This window comes from Dromiciops gliroides, chromosome 3, assembly GCF_019393635.1.
Source record: "Dromiciops gliroides isolate mDroGli1 chromosome 3, mDroGli1.pri, whole genome shotgun sequence".
NCBI classification, from domain to species: Eukaryota; Metazoa; Chordata; class Mammalia; order Microbiotheria; family Microbiotheriidae; genus Dromiciops; species Dromiciops gliroides.
Window position 1 is genome coordinate 488613425 of NC_057863.1, and position 17419 is coordinate 488630843.

General features: G+C 38.6%; 1 protein-coding gene across 3 annotated transcripts in view; it reads left to right on the forward strand.

Annotated features, from left to right (window-relative positions):
* Positions 1-17419, forward strand: part of ZDHHC20 (zinc finger DHHC-type palmitoyltransferase 20) — a 92191-nt gene that overhangs the window by 14806 nt on the left and 59966 nt on the right. For all 3 annotated transcript variants that reach the window (XM_043995915.1, XM_043995917.1, XM_043995916.1), the window contains exon 2: positions 11313-11339. In XM_043995915.1, coding sequence (XP_043851850.1) covers positions 11313-11339 — 27 coding nt within the window. The remainder of the gene's footprint in view (positions 1-11312; positions 11340-17419) is intronic.

Sequence of the window (17419 nt, forward strand, 5' to 3'; positions counted from 1 at the left end):
GCTAGTAAGTGTTAAGTGTCTGAGGCCGGATTTGAACTCAGGTACTCCTGACTCCAGGGCCAGTGCTCTATCCACTGTGCCACCTAGCTGCCCCTTGTTTTATTTTTTAAGTTTAGACTAAAATAAATTACATTTTTTTAAAAAAGGCAGTCTCAGATGGAGTGTCCCAGGAATCTGGGCTTGGCCTAGTGTTTAACATTTTTAACTATGACTTGAATAAAATTACTCATCAGATTTACAGATGACAATAAGCTGGAAGCAAAAACTGACACCCCTAGATCTGAGATCTTTAAAGTGGGGAACCATCCCTATCAACGGGATCAGTTACATTCTAATCTGGATGGGATGGCCAGTCATGGAGCTTGTCTCAACCACAACCACACCTGTTCTTAGCAGAGCTGTGCCCTATTCTCCCATATTCTTCCTCCTTTTCCTCTTCTTAGCCCAGAATTGGTCCCTCAGGGAAGTTATAAGCAACTCTAAGGGTGACAGGAAAATGACCATATCTCTTGCCCCCTAGATTACTTTGTAGCTGCAGCAGCTACCCCCAAAATAAAAACCCTATGTCTTTTCCTTTCATTTTGTGTGAATCACACAGAATGAGCAAGCATAGGTGGATTATGATCTAGACGGCATATAATTTTGTTATCTTTCTCCTCAGATCTACCCATCTTCCAAATTGCCCTCTCACTATTAAGAGCACCCTGGTTTTGAATCACCCAGGTTTTCACAACCTTGGTTTCATCTTTGATTCCTCACTTTCCCACATCCCACATCCACATAACCAATCAGTTACCACATTTTGTCACTCTTCATACAATCAGTACCTTCAAGCTTTCATCAGAGAGAAGAAAGTATGGAGAAGAGGGCAGTCCATTGTGTGAAAGAGTAGAGAGAAGTCAATATGAATGAGGCCATTAGATTTGGCAATTAAGAGATGATTGGTAACTTTGGAGATAGCAGTTTCAGTGGAGTGATGAGGTTGGAAGCTAAGCTGTAGAGTTGAAAGATTGGGAGGAAATGAAATAGAGGCAGTGATTATAGACAGCCTTCTCAAGGGATTTGCCCACAAAAGAGAAGAGAGATGCCGGATGATAGCTAGTGAGGATGTCGGAATGTGGGTATATTTGTAGGTAGTAGGGAAGCATCCAGAAGACAGAGACAGATTGAGGATAAGTGAAAGAGTGGGGATGATAGAGGAGGCAGTCTGCTAGAGAAGACATAATGAAATGGGATCGCGTGTGTGTAGAGGGGTTCAACTTGGCAAGGAGGGCCGCCTCTCCATGTGAGACAGGGATAAAGGAGGACAAGCATCTGGGTAGTGTTAGAAAAGGAAAGGGGAGAAGAGGGAACTCTTGGCAAATGACCTTCATTCTTTCATTGAAGTATGAGGCCAGGTTCTCAGCTGAATGGATGGGAGATGGGGAAGCTATAGGAGGTTTGAGGAGGAATTAAAAAGTTTCTCGGTGTTTCTGTGGTGAGTGAGATAGTGAGTCATTTAGAAGGCATAAAAAGAATTGCCTTGCTACAGTGAGGGCCTGGTTGTGATTATGTAACATAAATTTGTATTGGATTCAGTCAACATGGTTTCATGATTTTCTCTAGCCTTGGTAGCATGTGAATAGGAGCAAAGGCAGAAGATAGTAGGAGTAGACAACCTCATAGACCCAGGGCTGAGTCTTGGTGGGGTAGAGGACTTAGGAATACAGTGTAGAGTTAAACTGGTTCAACAAGGGGTCAAGATGGGTGTAATGGGGAAAATGGGGTATGGGGTTGGGGTTCTTAAGAATTCATCTTTAAAGAATTACACCCTCTTGCACACAAAAGTAGTTAGAATAAGGTGATAGTTTATTTAGGAGCAAGGGAAGGGAAGGGGAGGGGGAAGGAAACCATGAAAGAAATCCTTGGACTTTTCATGGGGAGATTTGGCATAAAGCACATGGCTCAGAGTTACCAAATCTCCTCGAATAGGAGACTGGAAGGTACTTTTATAGAGGCCTGATGGGGGTGGACCATCTGCCCGTGAAAAGTTCCTTTAGTGAGAGAGGACCATCCCCCACTGGTGGTAGCTGGGGGAATTGGGTGAGGAGTGGAGGACCATCCCCCACTGGTAGTGACTAGAGGAATTGGGTGAGGGGTGGCTATGGATCCCTCTTCAGAACACAAAGGCCGAAGCCACACCCAAATTTATCTCCCCTGGGTAAGGGAGACCCGAATGAAGGGTAGGATTCCGAAGCTAGCTCAGTCTGATTTGGTTCAGCTTATTTCTCTAGGCGTTATCTGTCCTCTGGTTTAGTTTCTCAAGGAGAAGATTCCTTGGTGTGCCCCAGAGAACTTCTGGGGTGCTCTGTACCCCATGACATGGGGAAGGAAAAAGAACATAGCCAGTGCAGGGATGATGGCTGGAGAAAAACTAAGGGGTCCAGGGATTAGAGGTCACATTGAAGAACAACAGGTTTTGAGGTTGCAAGGCTGAGGGAGAAGTGGAATGACAACATTGTAATTAGATAAAGGAATTTTAGAATACACAAACATGGTAGTAGTGCTGCATATTTGGGTGATGAGATCATGGTATCTCTGCATATAGCTAGCTATAAGGTGGCAAGGAGGAAAAGGTCATGTGAAATGAGTGGGTTGAGGTCTTGCTCTACTCATTCCATCATTCATTCAAATGGTTTTGCTAAAGGGTAGTTTCAATCATGTAACCCCCTACTCAGTAAACTCTAGTGGCTCCCTATTGTCCCCAGGATAAAATACAAAAATGCTCTGTTTGATGTTCAAAACCCTTCATAACCTAGCCCCATCCTACCTTTCCAGTCTTCTTAGAACTTACTTTTCCACAAGTGCTCTTCAGTCCAGTGACACCGTCCAGGCTGTTCCAGGAACAAGACAACTCCATCTTCTCTGCTCAGGGCATTTTCTTTGGCAGTCTTCCATTCCTGGAATGCTCTCTCTCCTCAGCTCCACCCATTCACCTTCACAAATATGATACTGAGTATTTCCCTCCATCCCATTTTCTTCTGTTTCTTCTTTCTCTTTTTATCCTGTCCCTCCTCAATAGTACATTTTCCTTCTAATCACTGTATATCTCTTAATCTCTCCTCCCTTTTATCATCCTTGCCCCCTCCCCCCTTCTATCTCCTTTTCCTACTGATCTACTGGTTAAGTTACATTTTTGTACATAACCTGGTATGTGGGTATCATACACACACACACTAAGATCTTATCTTTTACTAGAAGCCTTCCCTCTGTAAAGTATTTCCTATTTACCTGGTATATTTAGCTTGCTTTGTATAGTTTTTGGTTGCATGTTATCTCTCTTATTTGACTGTAAGTTCCTTGAGGGCAGGTACAGTCTTTTGCCTCTTTTTATAAACCCAGCACTTAGCATAGAGCCTGATACATAGTAGACACTTAATAAATGTTTATTGATTGATTGAGAGATTAGGGAGTTTGAGTATCACTATATATGTCTAAGCCCCCTAGTATGAATGTAGCAGTTGGGGAGAAGAGAAAGTATACTTTGTTGAAACACAAAATAAAATGAGGTAAAAAAAAAATGAAAAGCAATGAATGCCAAGAACTTACCCTCACCTGTTTGTGACAACTGTTTGTGAGAACTCTGTAATGTCATGCAATTATTAACCCCATAAGGAAACTAAGATTCACCAGTTAAATGAGTTGCTGAAGATCATATAGCTACTAAGTGGTAGTTCTGGAATGGAAACCCATGTCTGCTAACCCCCACTTCAGTGTTTTTATCATTCAACTATTCAGCCCATCATTGTAAAGAGAGATGACTTGACTAAAAGGTTATAGGCTCCAAGTCATGTTAGAATTTAGTGTTGAGGCAGCTAGGTGGCACAGTGGTTAGAGCACCGGCCCTGGATTCGGGAGGACCTGAGTTCAAATACGCCCTCAGACACTTTACACACTTACTAGCTATGTGACCCTGGGCAAGTCACTTAACCCCAATTGCCTCACAAAAAACAAACAAACAAAAAAACCCAAGTAAGACAAGTGCTTAGCACCCTCTCAAAAAAACAACCACCACCAATTAAATTTAAAAAAAAAAAAAGGAATTTAGCGTTTAAGAAGACTAGTGCCAGGCACTTAATCCTGTAAGCAAATAAATAACACCAAGTTAAGATTACAGAAATATGCAGCATATGCCCATGGACAGATTGGCAACTGTGTTTAATCCACAGAAAATAAAAGTATGAAATGGAGCACTGCATTTAATGCAGTCTGATGTTGCAGAAACATTATAGGAAAAGATTTCAAATTAGTTATCCAGACATTAGTAATGGTTAAGTACAGTTCTCATTTAAGGAAGCATATTTTCCAGCTTGGTGCTGTAGTCTGGAGTCCAAGGACCTGGGTTTGAATTCTGACTCTAGCACCTGATGCCGGTTTGACCTTGTCCAAACCTCTTGCCTAAGGGCTTCATTTTTTTTTTCATATATAAAAAGATAAAACTGTTAGATCAGATAATCTCTAAAGTCCCATTTCTAAGCCTGATGTGGGGGGTGGATAGTAGTAGTAGTAGTAGGGATGGATTTAGTTGATCAAATTGATTGTGAGGCATCCTAAAGACTTACAAGACTCGGTAACTCAGTTTCCCAAGTTTTATTAAAATACTGTGAGGTCACAGGGAGACACCAAGGAGTTGAGTATCTCAAATAGGGGGAAGAAGAATAGTTATAGTGAGAAAAAGGAGGTTATCTCCTCATTATCTTAATCTCCTTAAGGAGGTATATGGGAGGTCTTATCCTAATTTGGACGTCCTGGGGTCCTAAGACAACCCCTGAGGTGGGTACCTTTTTTCTTGGGAGGTGTGTTTTTGGGGTTTACACGTCATAAAGTGAACTTGAGGACACACATTTGGTCCTTTCTGCACATGTTCATAAATACATGCTTAAACTTCTTAGACCCAGAGGATCTCTGTGTTTTTACTATCTCTTTATTTAAGATCTGGTTTCTAGGTGTCCTGTCAACTAAGAATATTAGTGGCTATTAATAGTTAATGGTCCCTAGTTACAGTCTCTGTTGATGGTGTTGGTTGATATGGATTCGAACCCTCTAGGTTACAGTACTATTGATAACACAAACTTCTGTTAACCCTTTTAGGTACTATTGATAAGAACACAAGTCCTCATAATCTGCTAGCCCCTTTTAGCTACAATTGATAGGTTATCTGTTAACTCTTTTTAGCCTTTCCCATCGAACCCATGATCCTATGATCTATTTAGTTATTTCTTCCAATGTATATTACATTTGAAGTCTGAACTACCTAATAGATGAATAAATACTGGAGTTCCAGCTGCTGTCCTTCATTTCCTACCGGGGTATACTCCTCTGGACTTCTCCATTATATCCTCAGATACCTCTTCATCTTGGAGGATCACTTCAGTCCTGAAACTCGCACCTTAAAAGTACTCTCGGGGGCAGCTAGATGGCACAGTGGATAAAGCACTGGCCTTGGATTCAGGAGGACCTGAGTTCAAATCCGGCCTCAGACACTTGACACTTACTAGCTGTGTGACCCTGGGCAAGTCACTTAACCCCCATTGCCCTGCAAAAAAATAACAAAAACAACAACAAACAAACAAAAAAGTTCTCTCTGCCCTGATATCCCTCTCTTTGATTGATTGTGTGCTGAAGGGCCCCTTCTAGAACCTCCATTTAAAGAGAGCACCCAGGCCAGCCATTTCCTCATTACTCGCCATCTTCCACATTCCCCTACCCCAACCCAGCTTCTTTTTAGGTGTTGTCTTTCTCATTGGACTGTAAGTTGCTTGAGAGCAGGAACTGTCTTTCTTTTTGCTTGTGTTTGTATTCCCAGCCCCTATGCACTGTACCTGGAACATAATAACTACAATTTATGGACTAATTGTGTATATAAATGGCTCAGATTTATTTTGTTGTTGTTGTTTGTTTTTGTTTTGGTTTGTTTTGGTTTGGTTTTTTTGCAGGGCAATGGGGGTTAAGTGACTTGCCCAGGGTCACAAATCTAGTAAGTGTCAAGTGTCTGAGGCTGGATTTGAACTCAGGTACTCCTGAATCCAGGGCCAGTGCTTTATCCACTGTGCCACCTAGCTGCCCCCCAGATTTATTTTGAATCCTATTATTTTTACAGTAGTACTTCCCTGAATCACTGCCTGGTTTCCACAAGCAGTCATCTCCCACACCCCTAAATTATAGGGCTTGAGGCCTCATTTTGCTGTATCTTAGTATGAGAGGAATGATTTCTATGTATTTCTATCCCCAGTGCCTAGCACATAGTAGGATCTTATTAAATTTTTGATTCTTTAATTGATGGCTTTGGAGATGTCTTATAGTTCTGGGTTCCAAATAGCCAATTTTCGGATGAACATTTGAAATACAACCCATCCAGAAGGTAGAGATTACTTGTATTTGTATTTGGAGGTAGGCAGCTCTGGGAATAGAATAATAAAGAGAGGAAACTGCTTTGGATTCATCTGAACAGCAGTGAAGTTGCCCAGAAGGTAGTGATAAGTATCAGAACTCTGGGATCATGTTTTTGTTGCTAGGAGTTACCTAAGTTTATGTATACACGTTATAGATTTAGGCAAAAATAATTCTGTTCCCATTAATTTGCTTCTGATTTTTCGACCCAATTTACCCTACTAATTAAACCTTCCCTCTTCCCTCTCCCAGTCCCTTATTTCCCTATTTAATGTATTTCTACCTAAGAGGTGTAGGGGTGTGTGTGTGTGTGTGTGTGTGTGTGTGTGTGTGTGTGTACATGTACATGTCACATGCGTGCACTCTTTTAAACTTCCTTACCCCAGTTCATGAAATGCCTGCTTCCCCCTAGCCCACTCCATATTTGTATAGTCTTCTGACACACCCTAATTAGAGAAATAGTAAGTTCCTCTTTCTTCATTTCTTCCCTAGTATATTTCTCTCCCCCCCCCCCCCCCGCCTTTTCTTTTCCTTTGCTCTTATAAAACAAAAACCCAACCTCCCCGAGATTAGAGAGGAGGGCAGAATTTGAATGCAGTAGCAGTGCTGATGGTAAGAACATGGGCAGAGTGGCCTGTTAGATGGGATGAATGGTATCTGGGACTATCTAGATACCCTGAGAGTTTCAAAGCTATAGGTAGATTAAGCCTTCTCCCATAGCATATAGTCTATGTAGGTCTAGCTATCCATAGAGATTATAGCAGCAGTTCAAATGGCATTCAAGAATGTTTGAAATTGTCATAAATACTATGTAGTGGGGCAGCTAGGTGGCGCAGTGGATAGAACACCGGCCCTGGAGTCAGGAGGACCTGAGTTCAAATGTGGCCTCAGACACTTAAAATTTACTAGCTGTGTGACCCTGGGCAAGTCACTTAACCCCAATTGCCTCACCAAATAAATAAATAAATGAATGAATGAATGCTATGTAGTAAAAGGCACTCCCTCCCCATATAATTATAATCAGTTTTGCAGGATAGATGATTATTGATTGTAGCCCTTTTTCTTTTGCCTTTTGGTATATCATATTCCAAGTTTTCTTTCCTATATTGTAATTGTTGCATATCTTCTGTAATCTCCACTCAGGTTCTTTGATACTTGATTGCTTCCTTTGTAGCTGCTTGTAGTATTACTTCTTTGACCTTGAAACTAAATTTTGGCTATGACATTTCTGAGTGTGGAGTTTTGGAGCTGTGAGGGGTTCTTTGTATTTTCACTTTGTCCTCTAGGCCTGATCATTCTGGGCAATTTTCATTTATGAGTTTTAGAATCATATCCAGGTATCAACAGACCCTTGTTTGGTCATGGTTTTCAGGTAGTCTTGTACTTCTTATGTTCTCTCCTTTCCCTGTTTCCCAGGTCAGTTGTTTTGGATAGTAGAGATCATACCTCCCCGTCTTCTAATTTGTCAGTCTTTTGACGTTGTTCTAATACTTCGTATTGTATCATTGAAAAATTTAATTTTATTGCTCTATTCTATTTTTCCTGGTATCTAGTTAATTGAGTAAGGTTTTCTGCTTTCTATTCTAAACTGTTTTCCTTTTTCAGTTGCTCTAATGTCATTCTTTAGCTCCTGTTTCAGCTTTCTGTCCATCTCTTCTGTAAAATTTGAATAACAGCATTTCCCTTGAAGTGTTGAGGTTCAAATGAGATCAGAATGGTGAGGTGTGCCTGGCACATAATAAGTGCTGTATGAATGTTAGCTATTATAATTCTTCCACACTTGTTCTTTTTTTTTTTTTTAAGTGAGGCAATTGGGGTTAAGTGACTTGCCCAGGGTCACACAGCTAGTAAGTGTTAAGTGTCTGAGGCCGGATTTGAACTCAGGTACTCCTGACTCCAGGGCCGGTGCTCTATCCACTGCGCCACCTAGCTGCCCCTCTGGTACAGTCTTTAAACAGGAAGTTATGCTGGCCATGGCCCATCTCCTGGACTTCACTAATTTGTAATAATTGTGTGTGTGTTTGTTTTTTAAAGTTAAACAGTTGAAAACATAGTGATAAAACTTCAGACAACATAGCCTGTCAGATACTTGAGAACAACATTATTTTTTCCCTAACTTCACTTCTCAGTTTCCTTCAGTTGATCCTCACGTGGCATAATTTTAAGGCTCTTCACCTTAAGTCTAACTAAACTAGACTATTTGCCATAACCTTGTAAATATCCAACTTCTTACTCCTTGCCTTATCTTATGTTGTTCCCTATGCCTTGAGTGCTCTCCTTACATTTAATTTCTCCTTACCAATTCTTCAAGAGCCAGATAAACTGCATTTATATATTATACATTGTGGTTATTGTCATATTTATTGCATATTTATATGTGTGCATAATGTTATTTCACATTTTTACAGGTATTTTATCTTATGCAAGAGAATAAACTCTATGAGGTTGATAATTCATTTTTGTAGGATCATGGAATAGTAAATATGGCACTGAATTTAAGTCAGGAAAACCTGGTTTCAGATCCCACTTAAGACACTTCCTAGCTGTGGGCAAGTAACGTAACAACCTATTTGTGCCTCTGTTTTCTCATCTGTAAAATGAGGGAGTTATACTCAATGACCTAAGATTCCTTCCAGTTTTTAACTTATGATCCTGTTAATTTTATATTTATAATAGTTTTATGTAATGCAGGTGATAGACTTATAGACTTAGAAAAACCTATTTAGTCCAATCTGACTGAGTGTGGAGAATAAATGCTGAAAAAGAAGCTACAGAGATTATTTACATTCTAGTAAGGCTACTGCAGTAAAATCTTATACTTATTCATTTTTACCAGTTTATTGTTAGTTGTTTATTTTTGTCCCCAAAGAAATCACTGCTTAACTAAGCATAAGGAGAAGCTGATCTGAGTTCAGTTAGCAATAATTAAACTTGCTGCATACATTGCTCATTAGGCATTGTGGTTACACTTTATGGGATCTGTGATCACATCTGTGATTACAATTCATCCACACTCCTATCCTCAGCAATTCTTTTCTGTGCCCTCTCATAGAAAATCTGTCTAACGTGTTGGAGAACTTTCTCCATGGGGGTTTTATTATTATTATTTTCTTTTTAAAGCATTTTTTTAGTACCAATTTGACAGATTGGCCATGTTGTCTCTTTCATACCAAATAGCCAGCCCACCTTCTTTTCAGATAATATGTTTCTTGGGTTGTATCACTTATCCCACTTCTTGCATGTACTTCATCCGTGGAAATGTATGTAGGGTTTATTAATTTTTTTTGGTCACAATTAAATAAGAAAAGGGTTAAAGTGGAAGGGGATATACCTTTCCAGATAATTTTTAACAAGGATGAATGTGAAAAAAAAGTTGCTCATCAGAATGCACACCTTTACTTCAGCATTTTTTTAAGTAAAAAATGAGAGTAAGTTTGGTGAGGGAATAGGAGGGATTAATTTTATGAGGTCTTATTTGTTTTAAATTATTAGGAAGGGGCTATGGAAGAAGGTAGGGTAGTATCCAAACATGAGAAGTTGCGATTGGAGCCTGTGAAAGAAATGGAAACCATTTCCAATGGTCTGTAACTGGAGGAACAAACATGACTTTATTAAATTCTGTCATGGGAAGAGTGGATTATCATTCATAGAGTCTATTCTGAACTTTGTTCCCAACTTCACCTTAGTAGGAGGTTGGTTGATAATGATGGTGTGGTAGTAATAGTATCTGTCAGCATATTCTTCAATCCTTTTAGTAGATCCCTTATTGGGGGTACAGGGAGAAGGGAGTTGGGTGGCAAACAACCCAAGGCAAAGTACTGTGATGATTAAAAAGTTGAGAGACATAGTTTCTGGGTAATTTAATCATTTTATTAATAAGGTCAGCAGGTTATTAATATGGTCATTTGACTCTCTCAGACCAAAGACCCTTATGGCCTCTGGCTCACAGCTTATATACTCTTGAAACAGTAGATGGTTCATCAAATACCAATGAAATCTAATTGGTTAATGTAATTGGAGGGAAACTATACTAAAATGAAGGGCTATAACAGACTATAGCTTTAGGCTATCAATGAAAAGAATATACCCTTTTCAATGGGTGGGCTGAGTAACCCCTGGATAGAGAGCCTTCCTTGTTATCTAGGCAAAAGGATCTGTCTCTACCCAAGCTTCAGTAGAACACAATGAACTTCCCTACCCTAGATTAAATTCTTTATATGGTTAGATGAGGACTAACCAAGATGGAAGGGAGTTAATGCAATCTTATTATCAAGAAGAAAGTAAACCTTGAAAAATCTGGGCTTTGGAAGAAGGTGGGGAGCTCTTAATCTCCCCAAGATAATGGTTATAAATAATAATTTCTCACAGTCCTCAGTGTTTATTGAATTAGGAAAGATCCTTAGTTAGACACAGGGAATGCACTCAGCTCCAGAATACTCAGGAGCTATAGCAGTGACTCCTACTGAAGCAGTGTGTGTACAGTGGAAAGAATGGGACACCTGGGTTTGAATCTTGCTTATGACACATAATAGCTGTTCGCCATAAGGAAGTCACAACCTCTCTGAGTTTGTTTTCATTTAAAAGCAAAAAAAAAAAAAAAGATCCTCAGTAAACTTGGAAAGAACAGAACCCTGTTTAGTGATAAGGTCAGAAGCCAGATTGCAAAGGACTGAGAAGTGAAAGCAGTGTACTAGACAGCTTTCATCCATACAATTGCAAAAAATAAAGACCTAAAAAAAATTAAGTTCTATGTACAAGTAATCAAAGATCGACAGTTTAATTTTTCATTTAAAGTAAAAGATGATAAAACTAATAAAAAATGAAACTGATTTTCTTGAGTATTTGAATGTATATTTATTTTCTGTATTTTTCTTTTATTGCAGTTACTATTGCTGCACAAGAAGAAGAAGGTAAGCTTTTTTTTTTGTAATTATATAATTTTGTCATATGGGTATACTCCCCTTTATTTCAATGCTATTATACACTAATATGTATATTTGTTCTAAAAGGGGAACAATACACATGTTTCAAAGTTGAATATTAAAAAAATATGATAGTTAGATACGAGACTTTATGCCCACCCATTTAGCATCTTTCCATTTCTATTTGGTTGATTCTCTAAATGGAGATTAGTAATGGAATTTTTAAAGGTCACTATAGTACCCTTACTCCATGTTTATTTATATAAATACTTAACCTAATTTCTCTCTTCTTAAGCCTCTTACTATATATAGTAGGAGTAGTAGTCCTTTAGTTTTTCAGAGACTGATGATAACAAGGTCATTGTGACTCCAGCTATCGTGACAGCATAATTACTTGGCACGTGGTTGAGAAAGAGGTTAACTGAATTGTTCTGTATGAAGGCCAACCTATTTTTGGCAGTGAAAAACGCTACCATTGCATGGGATATAAATATATTTGCCTTAGGAACTCTTTTTAGGTTTGCATAATTATATAAGTTGAGCTCTCATTTTGGTGGAATAATTCTAAGTCATTAGACTCAAGTCTTTCCTTTAGTAATTAGACTAATTATTAGTCACAGCATCATCACATTTTGAGAAGGGCCCTAATAAAAATAAAAAATTAAATAAAATCAATTAGGATAAAGAGATTGAAGGAAGACTCTTTCCCAAAATGTCACACAAGTAGAAAGCAGGTTTCAGAAACACTAAGGAATGAGAGATTTCAAAAATACAATGGTGATTACAGAAAAAGAGAGTTTGGAGATATTGTTAATGTTCTGAAACTGTGACTTCATCAGTGGGCTCTGTCTAGTGGTGTAGATTCCATCCCATCATCAGTACTCTCTCCATCGGTGAGATCATAACCCATTTATTAAGCCTCTTGCCCATAACCTCTCATAAGTCCTTCACAGAAGGTCTGCCCAACATTTTGGAGACTTTTCCTTTAGTTCTTTTGAAATGGTATAAAAATGATAATTGTTATTATTACTATCATCATATAACTAGCATTTATATAGTACTTGAAGGTTTTGTAGAGCACTTTACAGATATTATCCTCACAACAGCCCTGTGAGGTAGCTACTCTTGTTAGCCTCATTTTACAGGAGAAAGGCAATGATTAAATGACTTACCCAGTGTCGCACAGCTGGTGTCTGAGACCAGACTTCAACTTGAGTCTTCCTGACTATAAGTCCGGTGCTCTATTCTTTATGCCACCCAGCTGCTTCCAGTGGAACATGTAGACTGCACATCAGTCAATTAAACACCCATGACGTGCCAGGCATTGCACTAAGTGCTGAGGATAAAAAGTAAGGTGAAAAACAGTCCCTGCTCTCAAGCTCACAGTTTAATGGGGGAGACAACAGGCACATGACTAGTACAAAGAAGATGTATGCATGGTAAGCTGGAGGTAATCTTAGAGGGAAAACACTAATAAGACTGAGAAAGCAGTCTTACAGAAGGTGGGACTTCAGGTGAGACTTATCCCCCTCTTACTATATATTCTTTATGTCACCACATACTCACTCCCACTTCATGCCTTTCCATTGCCCTTTGGGTGACCCACGGCATTAATTCTTCATAGACTCATGTTTCATGACTCATATCCATATAGCATCTCATGAAAAATGTTTTTGTTTTAAAGGTGAGCCTTTATTTCAGGAAGAAACATGGCACCTTAAAAGTACAGTGCTTTCCCAAAAGCAGGCTATACTGTTTCTGGAGACAGAAAGCCTGAGTTCATATCCTACTTCTGATCCTTCCTATCTGTATGACTTTGAACAAGTCACTCCCTGGATTTCAGTTTCTTCATCTATAAACTTAACTAGATGGCCTTTGAGCTCCCTTCCCACTCTATCTAAATCTATGATCCTGTGATCCATCTTTCCTGTTCAGTTCTGGACCCAGTCCATGTCTGTCCTAGATAGATAGATAGATAAAGCTCTGTGGGTTGTCCCTTTAACTGTATACCATAATCTAGACCACAGGCAGCCCTCATCCACTTGGTTTTTCCTATCTGATAGGCCAAATTCCTTTGAGTGATTCTAGATTCATTTAGGGGAGGGTCTGGAGTATTGTAGAGCTTGATTAAATCAGCATACTATTATCCACAAAAAAGCACCTGGAGGATCTCAGGATCTACAAGAAATCCCCTTATCTTTGCGTGACAGTGGCAAACACCTTAGAAAGCTTATCGGTCCTGTTTTTATGCCTCATTTGATGGTAATGTCACTGAACCAAGTTTTCTCTGTTAAATACTTCAAGGAATTTTGCATGATTCTTTTGACATATGCAGGAGAAACATTTTATTAAAGGAGAGACATTAAGACAGCATTTAGCCTCACTGAGTCAGATGCTTTTATTATAATCAATAAATAGTTCAGTGAGTTCTTTTTATTTATATAGATTTCAGTCAGAATTGTAAAAATCTGATCTGCTATGGAATTCATTAGTAAGGTCTGTTCCCTTCTCTTACATTTATTTTTCCTCCCATTTTATTTTTTTATTGTGAACTTGAGAAACATCAAATAAAATCATTTATTTGGATAGTAGAGATTTTGGCAAGATAAATTATGAGATCCTGTATTACAGAATAAGAGGATTATATTAGAAACTAAATCTATTTATGTAGAACTTTTCTTTTTAAACATACATTCTTTAAACATACATTCAACGTATAACGTTCAAAGCTCTTCTCATAGTTGATTTCTTCTGGCCTTCTATTCTCATTTTTTGGGAAGGGGGGCCTCACCATCCCATTTTTTCCTCCCAACTCCCCTCTATTGAAAAAAAATACCCTATAAAACTCATTTAATAAGTATTTAAACAAATTCCTGTATTTGTCATATACAAAAATGTATGTTTCATTCTTCATCTTTTCTTTTTTCTTCTTTTTTTTTTCTGGTGAGTCAGTTGGGGTTAAGTGACTTGCCCAGGGTCACACAGTGCATCTTTTCTAATGCCTTCACTAAGCATACCCTCCATTCACATACAGATTATTTTCATAAAGATTTTGGAGATAGTTGATAGTTGAAAGTAAGAATGGGTTCATAGTTAGCTATTCTCCATAACCTTTTTGGGAATGTTATGCTGCTGTCAGAGTAAAAATACTAATTTTATTTGGATCTCTTGGCTGACAGGGTATAAAAACAGATGTAAATTAGGATGAGTCATTTCTTTCTAGTCAGAAGTACAGTTTCATAGAACCACAGAATTTCAGAGCTGAAAGAGACCCAAACAAACATCTTTCTAGCCTATATGAAAAAGATTACCCTCTATAACATACCTGACTTTGTTTGAAGACCTCTGCTGAGGAGGAGCCCACTATATTCCAACATGGCCCATTCTACTTTTGTATAGCTCTAACGTGTTAGGAAGTTTTTCTTTCATTGGGCTTTTTTTAACTTCTATCCATTGTCCCTGTTATATCCTTGAATCTTCTCTGCATCTCATTTTTTTAAAAGTTTAAAAAAAAATCCAAATTTGTTGGTAGATTGTGTGTCACACAAACACATTTATATATATGTATATATATTTATACACATATATACATACATATATATCAGTCCCTTTACACTACTCTCATTTTTATTTCTTACTATAATAGTTCCTTTTGAATATTTAGAATTTCAGCCCAGTCATGGGATCCTACCTAGTCATATTCTTACAGAGTCTTTGGATTTACTTTCCTGAAATCTAGGGTGAATGTTGGATTTTTACCTGGCTTTCCTCTTCTCCAGCACAGATTTTAATAAGTAGTGTCTTTATTCACCATGGTTTCCATCATTTTCACTCCAGCAATTAGCTTCTTCCTATTGAGAGAACCAGATCCAGAAGAACTCTGAAGGGTAGACAGAATCAAGTAGCTTATAGACAATCAGAATTATTTTAGGTAGTTGTTTTGGTTTAAACACCTGGAAATACCACAGAGCAGAAGACAGTAAATTGTCTCAAGAGCCTTCAGGATATTCACAGAACAAAACAGAGCGCATTATCTCAAGGTTACCTAACTGGACGGTTTTAGTCCAGTTTAGTTTACTTTTACAACCAGTGGCTTTTGATTCTGGTCTGCTTTTGCCATCTCTGCTACATGTACATACTTTAGCTGATAAAACTTCTGTGATTTGACTTCCCTACCAGGGAATATACATGGAGAGCCTCCAAAAAAGGTAATTGTGGCTAGGGCAGCTCAGCTCCAGCCTTGTAAGCCCTGATGTCTTCTATCAATCTCATTGTATTTGCCACTGGTCTCATGGCTACTGAGCTGCTCTCTATCATCTGCTGTGCTTCAACTCATCCATCTCTTCAAGGCCATTGTTAGGGTATGGCAGATGTTAAGGGATACTATCAAGGCTTAGGGCCATAATGGGAGATATCTAAAGCTCTTTCAGCTTAGGTCAGTGATTTACTGTATTCAGGCAAATACCCACCTCCTTCCCCAGAAGTCCTATGATTTGACAAATATAATTTTGTATATAAATTATACAGTACATTTGTTAAGGACTAAAATTCTAGCTAAACTGTCTAAAATATCTAATGAGTGGTCGCCAATAAATTATAAGCTTTAGCAAGAGTTAGGCTTTTAAGCATTTATTAAGGAGAATAAGGCCTACATTCATCTATCTATTAAAGGGAGAGCACATTTCTAGCTCCGCTCTCCACCAGAGTCCAAAGGAAAGAAAAGAGCGAGACAGAGCACTAGTCTCTTCCCTCTTCCTCCCACTAGCCAACGTCACTTCCTGATGTCAAAGAAAAGACTCCTGGTCTTGCCCTCAAAGACCTTCACTTCATGGGCGGAACTCTTCTACAGTAAGTCTCCAGCAGGTGGCATCATTCCAATCGTTACACATTGTACATAAATTGTATACAAATAGAGATGTTGGATAGGACAAATATAATTCAGCAGAAGCCCCAGGATAAGATTGTTTATTCTTTTGACTGCTTTTTTTCTTGGTGCCAACTTGAAGTCTCTTATCCAATTATCCAATTTGGATCGGAAAATTCCTTTGCATTCCTGTCAAATCCCTGATTGTGTATGTCTCCAAACCCATTTTTGGAGACTACCCAACAATACTCCACAGGAATTATGTGGGGGCTGGATCAGCAACTTTCTTCCAGATCAACATGCAGATAATTCTAGGAACAAAAAAAAGGGCTTGTTGAGTTGTTTAGGGAGTTGTCTTCATGTTATATTCCTTCCTTTATTATACATGTCTGCTAGGAAACATTGCTGACTTTCATATGTGCTCAATTCTTCTTCCCTACAAAGCATTGAAAGAAATATGGAATAACCTATACAAGGGGATATGGAGGGAAATCAGCAGTACCTCAGTTGTATACATATTAACTTATAACTATATAAAAAAAAGGAAGGGAGGGACAGAGGAAGGAAGAAAAAACAAAACAAGGCCCAAAGTGGTTGAACTTCCAGCAAGCTTATAAGGAGACTCAGAACAAAATAATTTGGGTTTTTGTTTTTTGTTTTTTTAATTTTGCCTTGTTAAAACCATGGATTTGGGGTAAGATTTAACTCTCTGTATTGTGTGTTTATTTGATTGTTTTTGTTGGTGGTTGCTATGTTAATTTTTTTCTTTCCTAAATGTAGCAAACACATAATGGGCTATAAGTTAAAGCGGTTCAGAAATGCATGAAATTTTGGCTTCATTGCCCTCCCAGACTTGTGTCCTGGGCAGAATGCCTTACTTGAAATTTCTCACAACTTGGAAGAAGAAATTGACCATTACTTTCCAGGGATTTTCGGTATTTATTCTTCAGCCCTTCTGACCCTCCCTCCTCTGCCTCTCTTATTCTCCCTTCTTTGCTCCTTCTCTCATCCCCCAGACTTCTGCTTACTCAATCTCTCCTCGTAAACCATTTAAAATTTAAAGATTAGGCTTTCAGCAGCTGGGCCTTCAGTGGGCCTTGTTTGAAATTTCTCTTGATTCTCTGATCTGAAAATTTGCTCCCAGCAAATCTAGAAATAATTGAGATCATAGATGCCTCACTCACAGCTGTTTTCAGAGTCAGTC